General features: G+C 42.8%; 1 protein-coding gene across 5 annotated transcripts in view; it reads left to right on the top strand.

Moving 5' to 3' along the window:
• Positions 1 to 17188, top strand: part of Creb5 (cAMP responsive element binding protein 5) — a 400153-nt gene that overhangs the window by 256707 nt on the left and 126258 nt on the right. Inside the window, exon 1 of one of the 5 annotated variants that reach the window (XM_027939712.2) lies at positions 3476 to 3526. The exons of the other annotated variants lie outside the window; for them this stretch is intronic. Coding sequence (XP_027795513.2) covers positions 3480 to 3526 — 47 coding nt within the window. The 5' untranslated portion in view covers positions 3476 to 3479. Of the gene's footprint in view, positions 1 to 3475; positions 3527 to 17188 lie in introns of those variants that run through there. 5 annotated transcript variants of the gene reach the window in all.

A 17188-nucleotide genomic window follows, 5' to 3' on the forward strand; every position in this document is an offset into this window, starting at 1 on the left:
CTTTCCCTGAAAAAAATAAATGCAAAGCTAAAAAAAAAAAAATCCAAAAAACAAAACCCCCAGCCCTCCCTAGGAAGGGTCTTTATTGTGTCCTCTGTTGGCTGTGTCCATAAGGTGTTCAGAAATTCACCCCCGGCACATGGAGTTTACTTTTATCGGCTATTGCGCTTTTCAGTCTCTGCAATTCCAGTTGTGCCTTTTCTGTCGTGTTGTTTTGGAGAGAGTCCAAAAGCATTTTGAACTCCGAGCTCAAATCTCAGAGGTTTCCACCTCTTTGGAGCCGAACGTGTCATCAGGAGCTGGGAGTCCATGAGTGAGTTACACAGAACAGCTGCGCGGTACCCGCCACCCTCTCCCCAAGGATGACAGCTCTGCAGAGGAGGGTGTTGTAAGCATTCCTGAGCCAGCCAGCTAATCCGGAGGCCCAGCCTGTGGCCTGGGGCTCCTTCTCCAAAGGCTCCCACTAGAATCTAGCATCTTAGGGACTCCTATCTGCAAAGCACCCCTTCTTCAGGGGAGCAGCTTGCATGAGGAAGGGCGGGGAGGAGGGGGGTGGACAAGGCCACCTGAGGGCCATATGGGCAAAAAAGGAAGCGCTTGAGTTGGAGGGGAATTTCCTTTTGGGAACAGGATATTCCCTATCATTAGCTGCTCACAGGAAGGAAAATGGGGAAAGCAGGGTTTCTTTTCAAGTGAGGAGACACCTAACAGCCAGTGATAATGCTTGATTTGGAAGGGCAGGAGGGGATCTGACTTTCCAACCAACAGTTCCATGAAGTGAAAATGGGACTGTTCAGACCCCTGTCAACTCTGAAGTCGATTTCAATTCTGGCCAGCACTCTGCTGAAGTTTTACCAGTCTGTCAATGCGCTGTCATCAGTCCACAGTGTCAGTCACATTTCTTGAGGACCTGGTGGCTTAATGGCATCATTCTCCTCAGATACAGTCAGGCATCTCCTGGTCCTTGGAGTTTGGGCTCCAGAACACCAGACCCACTGCTCAGCGGCATGTTGGTCCCCGGTGCAACTCTAGGTCCCTTCCTCCTCATGACCCTGATGTTCATGGGCCTCACCAGAGGGCTGTGCCTGACTTCAGCCACAGCTACCATCCTTGCTGCTTTCCAGGGAAGGCTCAGAACAGTTGCCTCTGTATAATCTTTACTCTAGCACAAGATCCCTTTTGCACAGGATCTACCTCACCAAAAAACCTCAGGGGTCTTTTATCTGGCAACTTCACCCAGTCCTTGTGATATTGTATAAGAAAAGTCTTAGAGAGAGCATTTTCCCACATTGAGTTCGTAGGAAGATAGAAATCTGGAAACTTCTACACATATCCATTTTGGTATATCTATAATAATAGCATAAAGAAACATTTAAATATGAAAACTAAGGTGAAGGGAGGAAATTGTGGTGGGGTGGGGGAGTGAAACAGGGAGAATAAAATTCCTCATTGCCACCCAACATGGTTCATAGCTTCTTTAAAACAAGAAAGTCATTTATGTAAAATCTTGTCAACCTGCCTTGAAGTGTAAAGGCTTGTAGGAGCTATTGAAAATTTTGTTTTATTTATTCCCTGCAGCAGAAGAAAAATCAATGGCTGCTTGGCGAGTCAGACGTAAATGAGTTATACAGGCCACTGACATGGTGGACCAAACTTTATAACAACCACATTCGCTGCTGTCAGGCCACAGGCTTCAGTGGCGCCAGCTGTAATTATGGCTGATCACCTCTAATTCAGAGCTGCCTGCCTTGATAAAGGTGTCACTGGGAGCCACTGTGGCATCAGCATCAATTGAGGATGTCATGCCAGAGGGCAGTCTGCAGGAGAAAGCTCTTCCTGCCACAGCCCCCAGGGGTCATGCAGACTGTTGGACAAATCTTGCTTTTTAACCCTTCATCCTGAGTACAGAGATGGTCCCGGAAGCTGATTTAAATTCCAAGGGATTCACGGGAACAACCCTGAGCCCCAACAGCAGATAGGTTTAATAAGCCAAGATTTCTCCAAAACCAGAGTTGGGAAGGCAAGATCCACTCTCCTCTGCAGTGTGCATAGAGATGAACTTTTGTATCACTTACCTGATTCCCTGACCACAAAAGCGATTAGGGGCAACAGATTGTAGAAAAGCTGTGATCATGTTTGAGGGGGAGAAAAAAAATGCAGCTTAATGCCTTTCTTCTGCTTTTGTGGTTAAAAAAAAAAAAGAAAAGAAAGAAATTCTCGTGAATTTCCCTTTTTCAAAGATTTTTTTTTCTTTTTGAAAGAGGTATGAAGGGCAAGGGGAAATAGAAAGCTGAGTGGAGATGGGTTAAAAAGCCTTGCTAACAAAGCCGATAAGTGTCCCAACCAGGTCTAGGAAGTGTGAAGCAATTAAACGGGCTTCACTGACATTTGTGAAGGATAAGATTTGACTCCCCCCTGCCTCCCCAGGCTGTTTTTCCAACCTCTGTAATTAAAAAAGAGACACACATACTATTTGTTCTCCCTGTACCCTCTCTAGACTCACGGACAGCCCCACCCGCCCCCCGCACACTCCTGCAGCAAGAAAAAGGGTGGCCTGCCTCATTTGGAAGAGGGACCTGTTTGGATCCCCTGTTTGGACAGTTCACCTGAGAGCAGCCCACTGGTCTCAAAAAGGCAGGGAGGTATTTTGTAGCTAAGGTTCTTTTGCTTTAACCCATCAGACGGCAGCCAGCATGGGCCAGCACAGAAATGGCTGTGATTTTCACAGTCCTTGATGGCTCCAGACACAGGCGCGTGTTTGGAGCAGAAGTGGTTTTGCCCTTGCTGACAGGGAGGTCAGATGCAAAGGAGTCTCTGGAGGGGAGATGGTTGGCATTCGGCAACAGAAAATCCCATCCCGCTCCAGGAAAAAAGGGCCCTCGGCCATGGAAACCCTGTCACCTGGTCTTTTCATTCTAGGTTCTTCCAACCTGTGCTCACTCCCTGCTTCCCCATCTCTACATGCTTCTTCCTTGTTATTTCCCCTTTTGCAAAGTCAGGGGCACTTAAAAAAATCAACTTTTCATTATTATTATTATTATTTTATCAGGACCATTGGACCCCTGGCTGCACACCCCAGGGTCCCTCCCTGAGCTCTCTGATGGCAGCTGTCAGACCATCCCGAGGCGGCACTGTTTCCTCCTCTGTTTACCCGTTTCTAAGGGCAATTGCACCGCGAAGGCTCCCTGAGCCTGGAACTCGGCCTGGGGCTGTTTTGGTTACATTGAAGTTTTTGCTTCAGTTCTGCCAGATTTAAATGGTGACTTCACCAGCACTGAGCTAAAAAGGAGAAGGGGGAGGAGGGCGAGCCCAGGAGAAAGAGAGCGAGCGAGCTGGAGGGAGAGAGCCAGAGCTAGGCGCTAAAGAAGGGCCAGAGCATTACATCATCACTTGGCCTGGAATCAAATGGGAAGGATATGACTCACTCAAGCTAGTTAAGCTTTGGCTCAAATTCTACACACACTCATTCCAGAGCGCTCATGTTCTGCACCTCAGGAGGGAATTCAGCCTCAGTGATGTCCATGAGGTTTGTTTTTAATTTTATTTTCTTTTTCTTGATTTTAGAGATTTTTTTTTGCCCCTACTGCTTTCTGTTCATGAGACTTCATCCTCCTCCTCCTCTTCTTCTTTTTCTCCCCCCCCCCAGCCCGTTCGCATTTCTGCCTGTCTTTGTTCCCCCTCCTCTTACTTCTCCTCTTTCCTCAGCCCCTCCGCTCCTCTTCTTGCCCCAAAGAGGCATTTCTTTTCACTTTGATCAGAGTTTTTTGTTGTTGTTGCTCTAGTACAGAGACCTGAATGAGTTGAGCAGAGACCAGGCTGGGCACAAAAAAAAAAAAAAAAAGAAAGAAAGACAAGCAAACCAAAGCCACAGGAGCAAAAAGGCCACAAATAAAAAGCGAAGCGAGAAAGAGCAAACTCGGTGGAAGTTTCTTTGCTGCGGTGTCGCTCCTAATCAGAGGAGACAGGGAGAGAGTTAAAACGCAGGGACCAATCGCTCGAATGGTGATGTAATGCAAGAACCGCAGGGTAGTTAAGTAACGTGAGAGCCAGGGGGTCAGGGTTGCAAAGCATTTACCTGCTCTCAAGGGGTTTTCAGTTTATTATCAATTGCAGTGACTGTAACTGGCTTCAGACTGCAATCTCTAATTATTCACAGACGCCCCTTTTTTATCTTTTATTATTAAAAGTAAAACTATATTATGGTATTTTAAAAAACATGATATTATCACAGCTGTGTATTATTTTCCACCAGGCTATATTCCTTTCTCTTTCTCTCTCTCTTCTCTCTCTCTCTCTCTCTCTCTCTCTCTCTCTCTCTCTCTCTCTCTCTCACTTTTTCTCCCTCTCCCTCTCTCTCTCTCCCTCTCCCTCCCTCCCATTTAAATGGCTCAAAAACTGTTGTTTTTTCGTGAACGGAAGGGTCAAAGTGATGGTGTGTGGGTGTGGGGAACTTTTTGAGTGTAACTGGTGAATTATAAGTGACCAGAAAACTATTTGGTGGGTTGTATTGCATGTGAAAATGTTATTCCATTTATTATTAAGAAATGACTGTGTGGATTTTTAAAGTAATATATGATGATCCTTAAAAGTCGTTATAAACCCTCACCTATTATTTCAGCTAAGGTGAACAGCGATTGTGCATTCACTTGAGAATTTTAACTTTCTGTTGTTCCACTTGACGGTGAACTTAATCCAGGGCTGTCTTGACGACTCAGATTCCTGAGTTAATATGAAGATAATATATGGGGGTACCGGGAAGGATGCTAAAAACTTCTTGATTGATTTGTTTCAGGAACAGCTAGTTAATGTTTGAGAGTAAGGAATAAACTGTTAATGTATGAAGAGGGGTCAATGATACTATTCCTGATGCTTTAAGGATCTCACAGTGAGAGAGAGATTTTTATGTTTTGAAAATTATTCCCACATCTCTATTTCATAAAATAGATCTAGCATTGCCCAGGCTGAGTGCGTTTTGAAAAAAATCCAGCATCATTAGTTACAAACAGGTGGTCTCTAGAAGGCAAGAGTAAGCCCAACACCCACATCTAGACTCTGGGTTCTCCTGAACTTCGTGTGTCCTTCCTAGTCTTGACCATCTTCAGCTGGGTGTACACTAAGGTGTGGGGCACTTACGTGATTTTTTTTCATGAATGTTGTGGATGTGATTGATCATTTATAGGTCTTCTCCCCTTGCTCCATTTTTGGGCAGAGGAATGGGGGGGGGGTAGAAGTAATTTTTGGAGGAAATAGCTGATCAGGTAGAAGATGAGAGGCTAACCCTGAACTTGACCTTGAGGGCATCACTTAAACATAGGTGTCGGGGGGTGCTGTTTTACAGTGAAGGACTTGACGGGGTGGGCAATAAGCCCTTCCCTCCCAAATTGACCTTAGATGATCTTTCAAGTCACTTCTTTCTGGAAAGTTCTGGGTCTGTTTTCTATGTTGTTGGTTTTTGAGTTTTGTTTGTTTGCTTATTTGTTTTTATTTGGGGTAATGCTGAAAGGTACTTGGCATAACATTTCAGAGAAAGATACATTTTAAATTCAAGATGAATTAGTGCCTGAGAAGAAATGAACGGGGAAGGATGCAGAGAGACTTCTCTTTCCTCCTTTGCTTTTGCTTTCTGGAATGCAGATTCCTTATGTAGTGAAATTCTTACTTTTTAAGTGTTACCTGTGAGAAGACCTCAATGAGACATAATTGCCTAGGTTAGTTTGTTAAAAAGAGTGGTAGAAGAGACAGGAAATTTACCTGCCTGGTAAATTTCCCGAAAAGTTCCTGAATGTTCTTTAGATTCACGAAATAGTGCTAAGAACACAGATGCTGTTGTGCTTCAGTTGCTCAGACAGTGCAGGGCAGGGTTAAGGGGCAAAATTATTCCTCCAAAAGAATACATCACGATCTGATATGTTTCTATAATTCCAACATAAGATCAAGTTTTGTTTTTTGCTGTGGTTTTGTTTTGCGATGTTATGGATTAAACCCAAGGTATCCTACATGCTAGTCACATGCTCTACCACTGAGCTACATCCTTGGCCCCTCAGGGACAGATATCGATTTCTTAAATAAGATTTAAGATTTAAAACTTTTAGAGATCATGAAAGGCGAAACTTATGAACTTGTTAGAAAAACAAATTTCTTTTAGGATTTTTTTTTCTAGTTGCAGATGGACACAGTTTCTTTATTTATCCATTTTTTATGTGGTACTGAGGATTGGACCCAGTGCCTCACACATGTGAGGCAGGTGTTTAACCACTGAGCTATAGCCCCAGCCCCAGAAAGACAAATGTTTTTTAGACACTATTTCTATTCCTTGGTCAAATTCCAAAGTAGTAGTCTTTTAATAAAGTCTTTGTTTTTGTATCTGGGATAGTAGCCTCATTGTAATTAATTGTGCGTAGGGAAGGACTATTACTACGCTGATCTGTGGAGAGAAATTACTCGAGCTGAAATGAAATCCATGGTGAAGGTTATTAGTCATTGTGCATAGTTTGGCAAGTGCCAATTGTATGCTTGGGACTCCTCAGGAATAAAGAGGGCATGATTGCTTTTTTTAGAGCATTACAGTTTATGTTGACTTGGCTGTGAGTTGTTCACCCATGATCAGAAATGCCTTGACTGACTGAGAGACAATGCGAGGAGTACTCACCTCTCCTGTGTTCCTTCTCTCTGTGTCACCTGTGACACTAGGTGGCACTTCTGTTGTTTTGGTTCATCACCCTTACTCATGGTAACCCAGAAGGGTAATAGCCATTAATTTCACTATTTGATGACTGCTTTATTTGTTTGGGGGGGGGTTTCTTTGATTGCTGTTGTTTTTTAATTGAAAAATTTATTCAGATAAATGTAGATTTACGTACAGTTGTAAGAATTCAGAGCCAGGTGTGGTGGTACACGCCTGTACTCCCAGAGACTCGGGAGGTTGACGCAGGAGGACCGCAAGTTCGAGACCAGCCTCAGCAACTAAGTGAGGCTCCGTCTCAAAAGATAAAAAGGGCTAGGGATGTAGCTTAGGGGTAAAGTGCCCTGGGTCCAATCCCCAGTACAGAAAGAAAGAAAGAAAGAGAGAGAGAGAGAGAGAGAGAGAGAGAGAGAGAGAGAAAGAAAGAGAGAGAAAGAATTCAGAGAGATCACACATACCCTTTACACAGGTACCCCCAAAGGTAACATCTTGCAAAACTCTAGTACAATTCCACAACCGGGATATGGGCATTGATACAATCCATCAATCTGATTCAACTTGTCCCAGTTCAGATCTTGAACTCTTCTCTGTGTACATTGTTTTCACTGATATGAAAATGGAGGGTCGGACTTGCCAATCATACTAGGTCTCACTTGCCATCACGGATACACGTTCCCCCACCACCATGATTTGGTAAAGAGAGAGCTGAGAGCTGTGCCTGTCTATGAGTCCTCAGATAGCCAGTTGGGGAATCCTGATGACATTGTTCATGTTTCCCATTTCCTGGGGGTGTGGCTTCAGTTGTGGCTTTGCCTTCCACAGGGTCTATGGAGCCATGCTTCAGTGTTAGATGAAGGAGGAGGAGGAGTTTTGGTGACATAACAAAAGGGGCACGGAGCATAGTGATATCTGTCCATGGCTAAGTGTGGCCATAAGTTAATGCCAAGCTCAGGGTTCTTTCTCTTTGCCTTCCCATTTTTTCATTGTTGAACACATCAGTGGATACTGGTCAAAGAAGTACAGGTTGGTCTCCTGAAAAGAGCAAGATCCTTTTATGCCTCTGTTCTTGTACTTGATATCATCTCAGACCTCCTTGACTTCCAGATTTTGTTGTTGTTGTTGTTCTGTGGATTGAACCCAAGGGTACTTAACCACTGAGTCATATCCCCAGCTCTTTGTTATATTTTATTTAGAGATAGGGTCTCACTGAGTTGCTAAGGGCCTTACTAAAATGCTGAAGCTGGCTTTGAACTTGCAATCCTTCTGCCTTAGCCTCCTTAGCTTCCGGGATTATAGGAGTGTGCCACTGTGGTCCAGCTCAAATCACTCTTCTACTTTCTATCTGTGTGACTTTGACAAGCCACAGAACCTCTCTGTGTCATTGGTTCTATTTTCTCTCTATAAAATGAGGATAATCCAGAACATGTGGAGCTTTGGTGACAGGTGAAGGTGACTTTTAAGGCTGAATGGGACACTCCTGGCATCAATCCCAGCTGCAGGTGCAGCCTCCCCAGACTTTAACTGCCATCTTATTGTGGACATCACTCATACCTCTTCTTTCCCCAGCCTCTCTTCTGTGATGTTCTTCTTTTTTTTTCTTTTCTTTTCCTCTTCCTCCTCCTCCTTCTTTCTTCTTTTGTGATCCTGGGGAGGGCATACAAGAGCACTCTACCACCTAGCTACTTCCCATCCCTTTCAATTTTGAAACAAGTTCTCACTAAGTTGCCCAGGATGACCTCAAATGTGCGATCCTCCTGCCTCAACCTCCTGGGTTGCTGGGATTACAGGTGTGTGCCACTATTCCCATCTCATGTCACTTTCTTTTTAATTCTGGAAGTCAGTGAGGTCTGTGAACCCATCAGGTGCTAGAAACAGAGGCGTAAAAGGATGATTCTAGTTAAAGTGAGTTGAAGACTAGGACTTGATAAAACCTGCCAGATTCCCCGTGGCCTAGGTGGTTGGATTGAGGGTCGATAATAGAAAATGGATTTCGAGAAAGGACTCTTGTTGTCTCACTCATGCTCAGTTGGACTTTGTGAAGGATGAATGAATGAAGTTCAAGGGAAGTGAATGAATTCAGTCTTGAGAACTGGTTTCTATCCCCCGGTCCTCTAAAATAAGTTTTTCTTTGCAATAGCATGTGTATGAGAGGCCTATTTTCAGCTGGGCAAGGCTACCTTTTAAACTTGCAGTCTCCCTCTCACATATTTTTTCTGGAGGTATATAAATGATGTTTTGGGAGATTGAAGAGAAGGGGACTTCAAAAGTGACAAGTGAGAAACAGCTACGGTGGCAGAGTTGGGCAAATTATGTGACATCGATGGGGCTCAAGAGGCACATCCATGGTGGGATGTGCAAATCTGTGCTGGGATTGGGCCCTAGGGTGTCTCAAGCTGTGCGACATAAACATGGGTTCAGATTTTACTTAATGGCTGGAGGTGTAGCTCAGAGAGAGTGTATGCTTAGCATGCTCCAGGTCCTGGGTTCAATTTCCAGGACCCAAAATAAAAAAAGACTTTACATAGTAAGCATTAGTCAGAAAAACTAGGTTAACACAATGTAGTATTGAGAATTAACCTCTGCAGGCCTGACAGACAACAGGGTGGGCGAATCTGGACCTGAATTTCAAGAAATAGCAGCAGCTACAAGTGAGATCCTGGCTTTTCCTTCCGGCCTTCTCTTTATTTGGTTCTCATGACCCTCAAAGGGGACTGCCCTTTGCATCAGAGTACAGAAAGATGTATGTGCAAGTCTCTGCCTGAGCGGACAGTCAGAGAGCACAGACATGGGGAAATAACCAAGAGGAGGAAGGAAAATGGCGGCAATGACAAACATGGACCAGGCTTATGAAAATTCTGTGGCCCAGATTTCAGTTTACAACTTTTATGCAGGCTTTTCCAGTTTGGTTGGAATGTGGGCTAGAGATTGGGTGCTTTCATGAATTTTGGTTACAACGAGAGCAGTTCTTCAAAAAATTATATGCTTGAAAACTGAGTTGACTTGATTTAGCACTCTAGAGTCCACTACATAGTACACAAACACTTTATAACAAGGCCATACATCTTTTTTTTTCCTGTACCTACATGGGATGGAGAGCTTATTTAATGATTGATGAGGCAACACTGTGCCCAAGAAGAATTAATCAATAGTTTGCTATCATTATAGAGAGTGGGACAGTAGTTATAAAATAACCACGATCCATCCAGCTATCAACAAAGTCTTCCTTTCTTTCCATGTGATGCTCAAAATTGCATTCCACCTTATAAATGTTTTCTTTTCCATCTGAATGTCTGAAATAGAACTGGATGTGTCCACAAAAGCAAAGCCTGGAAAAAGCAATAACATGGCTCCAGACCAACGCCAAGGTATCCATTAATGCACTCACTCAATCACTCATCTTAATGGGAAAACGGGGCCGAGAGTCTGTCTAGTATAAGGAATGCCTACCAGGAGCGACTGCGCTTTAAGAGCCCGTGAAATTTTTGTTTTTTAAATCAAAAGATCTTTAAACAATTGAAGTCATGTTGAGAGCAGCATGAGCTGAAATGGCAGGGAGGCCAGCTGGCCCTCTTGCAGCCTTTGGGACCCATGTGTCCACTTGGCTCTGCCCTTCTGCCCTCCATAGGCCCCATGTCACTGCTAAAGGAAACTCTACGAAACAAGCTCTTTTTGATGAAGGAGTGGGGACAGGCGTATTGGACACACACATCAGTGACTAGGCAGTAACTCTGTGTCTGTATAGGACTAGGATCTGAGAGTATTTGGAATTCTTTGTGCCCATCTTTGGTGGGTCTCCCTTAACCTAGATTCTTAGACTTTTCTTTTACACCTTGGTTCTCTGCATCTTAATACTTGGTATTGTTTATATGTCCACTCCAATTTTATTATGTCTTTTTTTTTGTCTTTAAGAAGTAAAGAAGTATACCACCTATGTTAAAGATAACAAAATATATGATTCTACACACACACACACACACACACACACACACACACTCTCTTCTGTAAAGGAGGAGTGTGATTATTCATTTTCAATATGGCCCAATGCCTTTGTGCCCTGTGACTGGATTTAGATCTAGGTTTCAATTCTGGCTTTGCCATTTGCTAGCTATGTGATTTTTGACAATTGTTTGAAACTTTCTTAGCCTCCTTTACTTTACCTATGAAATGGAATCTATAACTACCGTAATGCACTTAGCATAAAAAGTGCTCAGTAAATGTTATTTAAAAATTTTTTTTGTAGTTGTACATGGACAGCATGCCTTTATTTTATTTGTTCCTTTTTTAAGTGGTTCTAAGGATCGAACCCAGTATTTCACACATGCTAGGCAAGCGCTCTGCCTCTGAGCTACAGCCCCAGCCCAAGTAGATGTTATTTAAGAATAGAACTACCTAGCTTTTCGGAAGTCTGGATGCTGATATAGTTCAGGCATCAAAAATATGATGAGAAATACTGTCATTTATCAGTTTTCTTCCAGAAAGGTAAATTGAGTTACAGAATACAAGTGAGGTCATGAGCAGATAGAAATGTAAGAAGAAAATCATACCACTGGCTGTTACCAACTCTTGATTGGTCAGAAGATCAGGTTTAAGATCTACTTTAAGGCTGGGCATGATGGTGCACACCTGTAATCATGGTGGCTCAGGAGGCTGAGGCAGAAAGATCACAAGTTCAAGACGAGCCTCAGCAATTTAGTGAAGCCTAGGCAACTTAATGAGACCCTGTCTCAAAAAAAAAAATTAAAAAGGGCTGGGGGTGTGACTCAGTGGTAAAGTGTCCCTGAGTTAAATCTCCAGTACAAAAAAAAAAAAAAAGATCTAATTTAGGGTTGTGGATATAGCTCAGTGGTTGAGTGTTTGCTTAGCATGCATGAGGCTCTGGTTTGCTCCTCAGTACAAAAAAGAAGGAGGAGAAGAAGGAGATCTACATTCGTTCATTTCAGTACCAAGAATAGCTGAGTCTTTCTTTCATCCTTTTTAGTTAAACAGTAGGTTTCTTTTTTACATGGTATCAATTAATTTTTATTTTGCATCTACCTCTTCCTGGCCTTCTTATTTATTATAATACTTCAGTCTGCTCAGCAACACTTTGCAGTTGAGGGCTGATCCCATTTAATTCCTCTGGAATTAATCATAATAATAGCAATTATAATAAACCCATTTAGTGTAAACATAGTTGTAAATTGCTCTCGAGTTGCGTTTTCACCTCTAGTTTTGCTCTCACCAGCATCTACGCTAATGTGGATCATGTGGTGACCTCCCTCTAGCCAGACGATTATTCTGCATTTGGATCTTGCCTTAGCTCAGGGCATGGCTGCTCTTTGCCATTTCCTTCCTCCAAGGACAAAGAGGAAGTGTCAGTGTACAGGACCTAAGGAATGTCATTTGATTTGGATTCACTCTCACCATCGGGAACTTCCTTAGCAGTAGAATAATAATCTTCGCATTATAAATGCAGTGATCATGTGGGAACCTTAGAGATCATGCAGTCCAACTCAACAATTTTACAGATTCAGAAATTGAGGTCACCTACAAATGTGAAGAGAATCACCTGATACCATTAGGCCACTTGGCAGCAGGGGAAGAATCAAGCTCTGAGGCCCTGGGAAGCACATTTCTGTCCTGCCCGGCCAGTCTGCTTCTGGTGCCAGGAACTCCATCGTTTTGCACAAGCCAATCCTTCTCAGTTCTCTTTGGAATCCCGGCTCCTTGCGATGGAGGGTTGGGCAGTGTGTAAAGAAAGATTTAAATGTGCAGGGACACAGAAGAGTGACCCATAGAGCCCCACAGTTAGCAGGGCTTCCAGAAGCTGGGAGGCCCCTGGCTGGGTAGATTCCACCCTCTGGTGTGGAAGGAGGAGTGGGAAGCAGACAAGATAACTTGGTTTTGGCTCCCAGTCAAAAACAAGGGGTCCCATTAGGGGGGTGGAGCATCTTGACCCTTGGTCCAAAAGTCATGAGCTACAAATGACATGAGATAAGCAACCTGAGTTCAAGCTCTTTGCTTCCCCCCATTCTCTTCTTCCTGCCCTCTCCCTGGTGAGCCCTGGCTACACTGAGTGTATATTCGATGAGGACTGAACTTGGAAGCCACCCCAGAACCAGCACCCACCCACCTGCAGGATGTGACTTCTGGACTCTGAATCATGCTGCTTCCTCCCTCTGCCTCCCTACCTGAAGTTTTTAGACCATAATTCCCAAACAGCTCCATTTTTGTACAGTTCAGTCCCAAAGAGATCCCCCCACCTTGTGACCACAGAAGACTTGTCACTTCATTACGATTCTGAAAAAAAGAGAGCAAAAGGTCATTCATAGTGCTTTTAATGACTTGTATACATTTCCCATAGAAGCAGCTCTTAGTCTGGCAGGTACAGAGGCCGCTGGCTGAGCATCACTGTTCATAATGCTGTATCACAAGATTCTGCATGGCCAGTTAACCCAATTCATCTTCCCACAGCCATTAGCCAGGTGCCATAATATTCAGCTTTCTGGGAGTCTCCAAAACTCTGTAGTGTGGAGATGAGCTACTGTGCCTCCCGAACTTGGAAGGATATTTGTAACTAATTAACGATGGTTAAGTGTTTGGAAAATGCACGTGGGAAATCCTGCTTGCTGTTTGTCAGTCACTGTAAGACAAACATGACCATTTTTTTTTTCTCAATTAGTTGTCTACCTCCTCCCCAACCCATTTGTTCTTTACCTATTTGTCCCAAACTGGCTAAAGCCACCTCTGGTAGAACAGGGCAGTGGTCAGTAGGATTGAATGGGCATGTTGAGTTTTCTAGCCCTTTGATATCTAATGAGGCAAACTGAAAAGTGCCATTGGCTTCATTATCAGCGAACAAAATATGGTTTTCTCTATGGCAAAGTGGTTTTGAAACTGTTTTGATATGAGTAACAGCAGCAAGAATTTTATTTAATATTATAGTCCAATATTATCATGTGTCAGCTTATAGATATGTATGCAGTCAGCACAATGTTCTGTATCAGTGGGTTCTGCCAACTAGGCTTCAAAAGCCTTAGATCAAAAATATCTGACAAAAATATTAATTCTGTATGGAATATTTTTCTTAACCATTATTCCCTAAACAATGCAGTGGAACAACTATTTACGTTATATGAGGTATTATAAGCAATCTAGAGATGATTTCAAGTATACAGGAGATTGTGCAAAGGCTATGTGCAAATACTATGCTATCTTATGCAAGGAACATGAACATCTGCAGATTTTGGTATGGCAGGGGGGGTTCCTGGAACCCATTCCCCAATATGCTGAAGGACAACTCTATACATGCATTCTTAATCTTTACTGTGCATATTGTTTGATCCGTGTATTATACTCATTCATTTTCCTAAAGTCCTAGTGATGTCAGATTAACTTGTTTTCACCAATTTCTTGCAAATTTTCCTACTGATGAATTGCACCCAGACTTGAAAAACTCTGATAAAGTGGGAAGGTCACTGCAGTGATTGGGCCAGGGTCAGGAGACCTGGGATACCCTCTCTCCCAACTCTAAGATGCCTTTCCTGGACCTACATGTCCTCTTACAAAAATTAAGGCACTTATTTTCAAACTAAGTTTATCCTAGATTACTTTCTTTAAGACCCTCCTGTGCAACCAGACACACTGGTACACACCTGTAACCCCTGTGACTTGGGAGCCTGAGGCAGGAGGATTACAAGTTGGAAGCCAGCCTGGGTAACCTAGCGAGACCCTAAGATTCTTCAAAAGGTCTGGGATTGAAGCACAGTGATAGAGCACCTCTGGATTCAATCCCCAGTACCACAAAACCAAACAAACAAACACCAACATCTTGCTGTGTGGAAGTCCAGAATGGGAAACAAGAGCCCCATCTGGTCCATATCTCCTCCAGTAACTTACTCACCCCCTCTACCCAGAGGTCCTTGGAAGATAATCCCAATACTACCCGTCTAGAAACCTCGTTCTGTCTTTCCTAGTTCAGGCATTTGATGATTGTTTTATTTCCTAGGCAACAGATTCATCTCATGAGATGCAACAGGTTTTATTTCCACTGATTCTGAGGTGGGAATCTCAATTGCAAATCTCTAGAATCAGAGGGAATTTTTGCCATGGGGTGTAGTTCTTTCCTGTTTCAGCTTCACAGCTGGCCTTGTCCTCAGGGGACAGGCCTCTCTGGGAAGGAGCGAGTTTGAAAGGTCTTCCACCAGCTATGAGCAGGCAGACAGGAGGATGTTTATCAATGGCTTTGTGCCTGCTGTTTTCTTCCCTCCTAAATTCAGCAGGTTCTTCATTTTAGACATAGCTCAAATCATTTGGCTTATAGCTGGTAAAATACGATTTTCTGGTTCTCAAAAAGAAAGGCTTTTCAGACTTATAAAAAGAGAGAAGCCCGTAAGACCCCTTGAACATCAAATAGCTCTTACAAAACACCATTTTTTTTTTTTGATGAGTTAAGTGTAAATGAATCAGAAACATACGGATTAAATTTCCCTTGAAAGACACATGGGTTTAAAAATTAAGGGGGGAAAGTGCTTGGCAAGATGGATTTCAGGTTTGTGCCAAACCTCAAAATGTTTGAAAAATGATTTGAGACGTTTTTACTGAAAGTGAAATGCCATGGAGTTCCCTCATCCCCAGACATAATAGTGAATCTTTTTGACAACAATTATATGACAAGGAAAAGGGCCCGTGGAGCTTAGCCACTTTCTCAGTTCTCCTTTAATACCCACTTCCCCCCTCTCTTAAAAAAAAAAAAAAAAAGCACCTCATTTATAGGGCTAAGAGAACTGCCTGATTGACAAACTAAAGTTTCAAGTCAGGCAATTACCAGAAAATAACCCCACAACTCAAAAATACTTGAATCCGCCCTGCCATACTCCCCAATGTCAATCATACCACTTTGTAAGTGGAATAATACACTCTAGGGATGTGCAGTCTTGGATATATTTTATTCATTGGTGTCTAGAACTATGCATGGTTGTTCTAATCGTTTGTCTGACATTATAATGCCAGCTCCTTTGGAGAAGGGGGGAGAATCCAATAGAAACAGATGGGCGGGAAATACCCGATGTTTTGTTAAAACAGATGCAGTGCAGAGATGCCCAATATCATGGAGGAAGGGCATAGGATGAGATTTTCAATTTGCTGGGAATGGTCTTGGGAAGCTGAATTCTGTTATAGCCTCTCTATTTAATAGGCCATATTATAACTTCCCCACATGTCAACATTCTTTCTTCCTGGCATGAGGAAGCTCAGGAGCAACATATTAAGGATCCCTGGACTAACTATCTTATGAATGTTGTGCATCATATCTATTAAATGGCCTCCAATTATTTTTTACTAGCTATTCCTGACAAAAGAAGGCTGACACTTTTACAGCCTAATTTTTCATATGCAGAAGCACAGAAGGAGTGGGTTTTGCGCAAGCTGCATACAGTAAGTGGGGGGGGGGGGGTTGGGCTGCACCATTTGCTCTGTGAAACTACCTTGTTTTGTACCTCTGTTTCATTTTCGTGTTTAAGCCAGGATGACCAAGGTTTGCTTGCTTGCTTCCTTCCTTCCTTCCTTTCTTCCTTTCTTTCTTTTCCTTTGAAAGAAAGGATGCATTCAGTGACTGCCAATGTCGGCTTAGAAACCAGGGAACAACAATGTACTTTATCAAAAGTTTTCAAGTCAATGTAGACCAAAAAAAAAAAAAGATGGGGGGTACTATCTTTATATTTTAGCACTATGTTTGAAGTTGTGGGGAAAATCTATTTTTTATTTTGCCAGGGCAGTATATCACATAGCATCTTGCTCTCTAGGAACCAAAATTAATTTGTTGCTGAAAAAGTACCCAGGCAGGAGAGTAAAAGTCACCCTAACACAGAAAAGGACTTTCAACGCTTCCAGTAAAAATAGTGCATAACTGTGGTTGTTACGTACTACATCTACCTTCTCCATCAGCATCTTATGCCTATCAACATTTATTGAGCTCAAAATAAGGAATAAATGGAAAGTACAAATGCTGGAAAGGAAAAAAAAAAACAGTTATCCCAATTTTCTGTCTTGGAAAAGGCTTCAGAATCAGAAAAAACTGGGGCCAAATTCTGGCTCCATTTTTACCTTTTCGAAAGCAGCTCAGTATAGAACAATAGGGCTAAGAAGGGCTTTTTGATTCAAAGAAAAGCTGTCCCCTGCCCAAGTGCTCCCTCTCACTTACCCCAAATGTCTCTCTTCCTTTTATTCCATTGCTGACGAATTAATTCAAAAAGGATCAAAGTCTTGCAGTATAGTCTATCGAACAGTTCTCTCAATTTGTAACTCAGCCACCTACCTGAAATACTGGCAAGATGGATTTTAAAAAATTCTAAATATATGTAGTTCCCAATCTGGCATAGGAAAGGGGATCCACCTGAATGGGATGCACATCAGCCATGTGGTTTATATTTCTAGATGGGACTGTTATCATCCAGAGAGAGTGTTTTCATCTCACAATCAACTGTGAATGATTGTCGTTATTTCATGGTTTCTCCGCCTTTGCTGACA

Source organism: Marmota flaviventris, chromosome 1 (assembly GCF_047511675.1).
Source record: "Marmota flaviventris isolate mMarFla1 chromosome 1, mMarFla1.hap1, whole genome shotgun sequence".
Taxonomy (NCBI): Eukaryota; Metazoa; Chordata; class Mammalia; order Rodentia; family Sciuridae; genus Marmota; species Marmota flaviventris.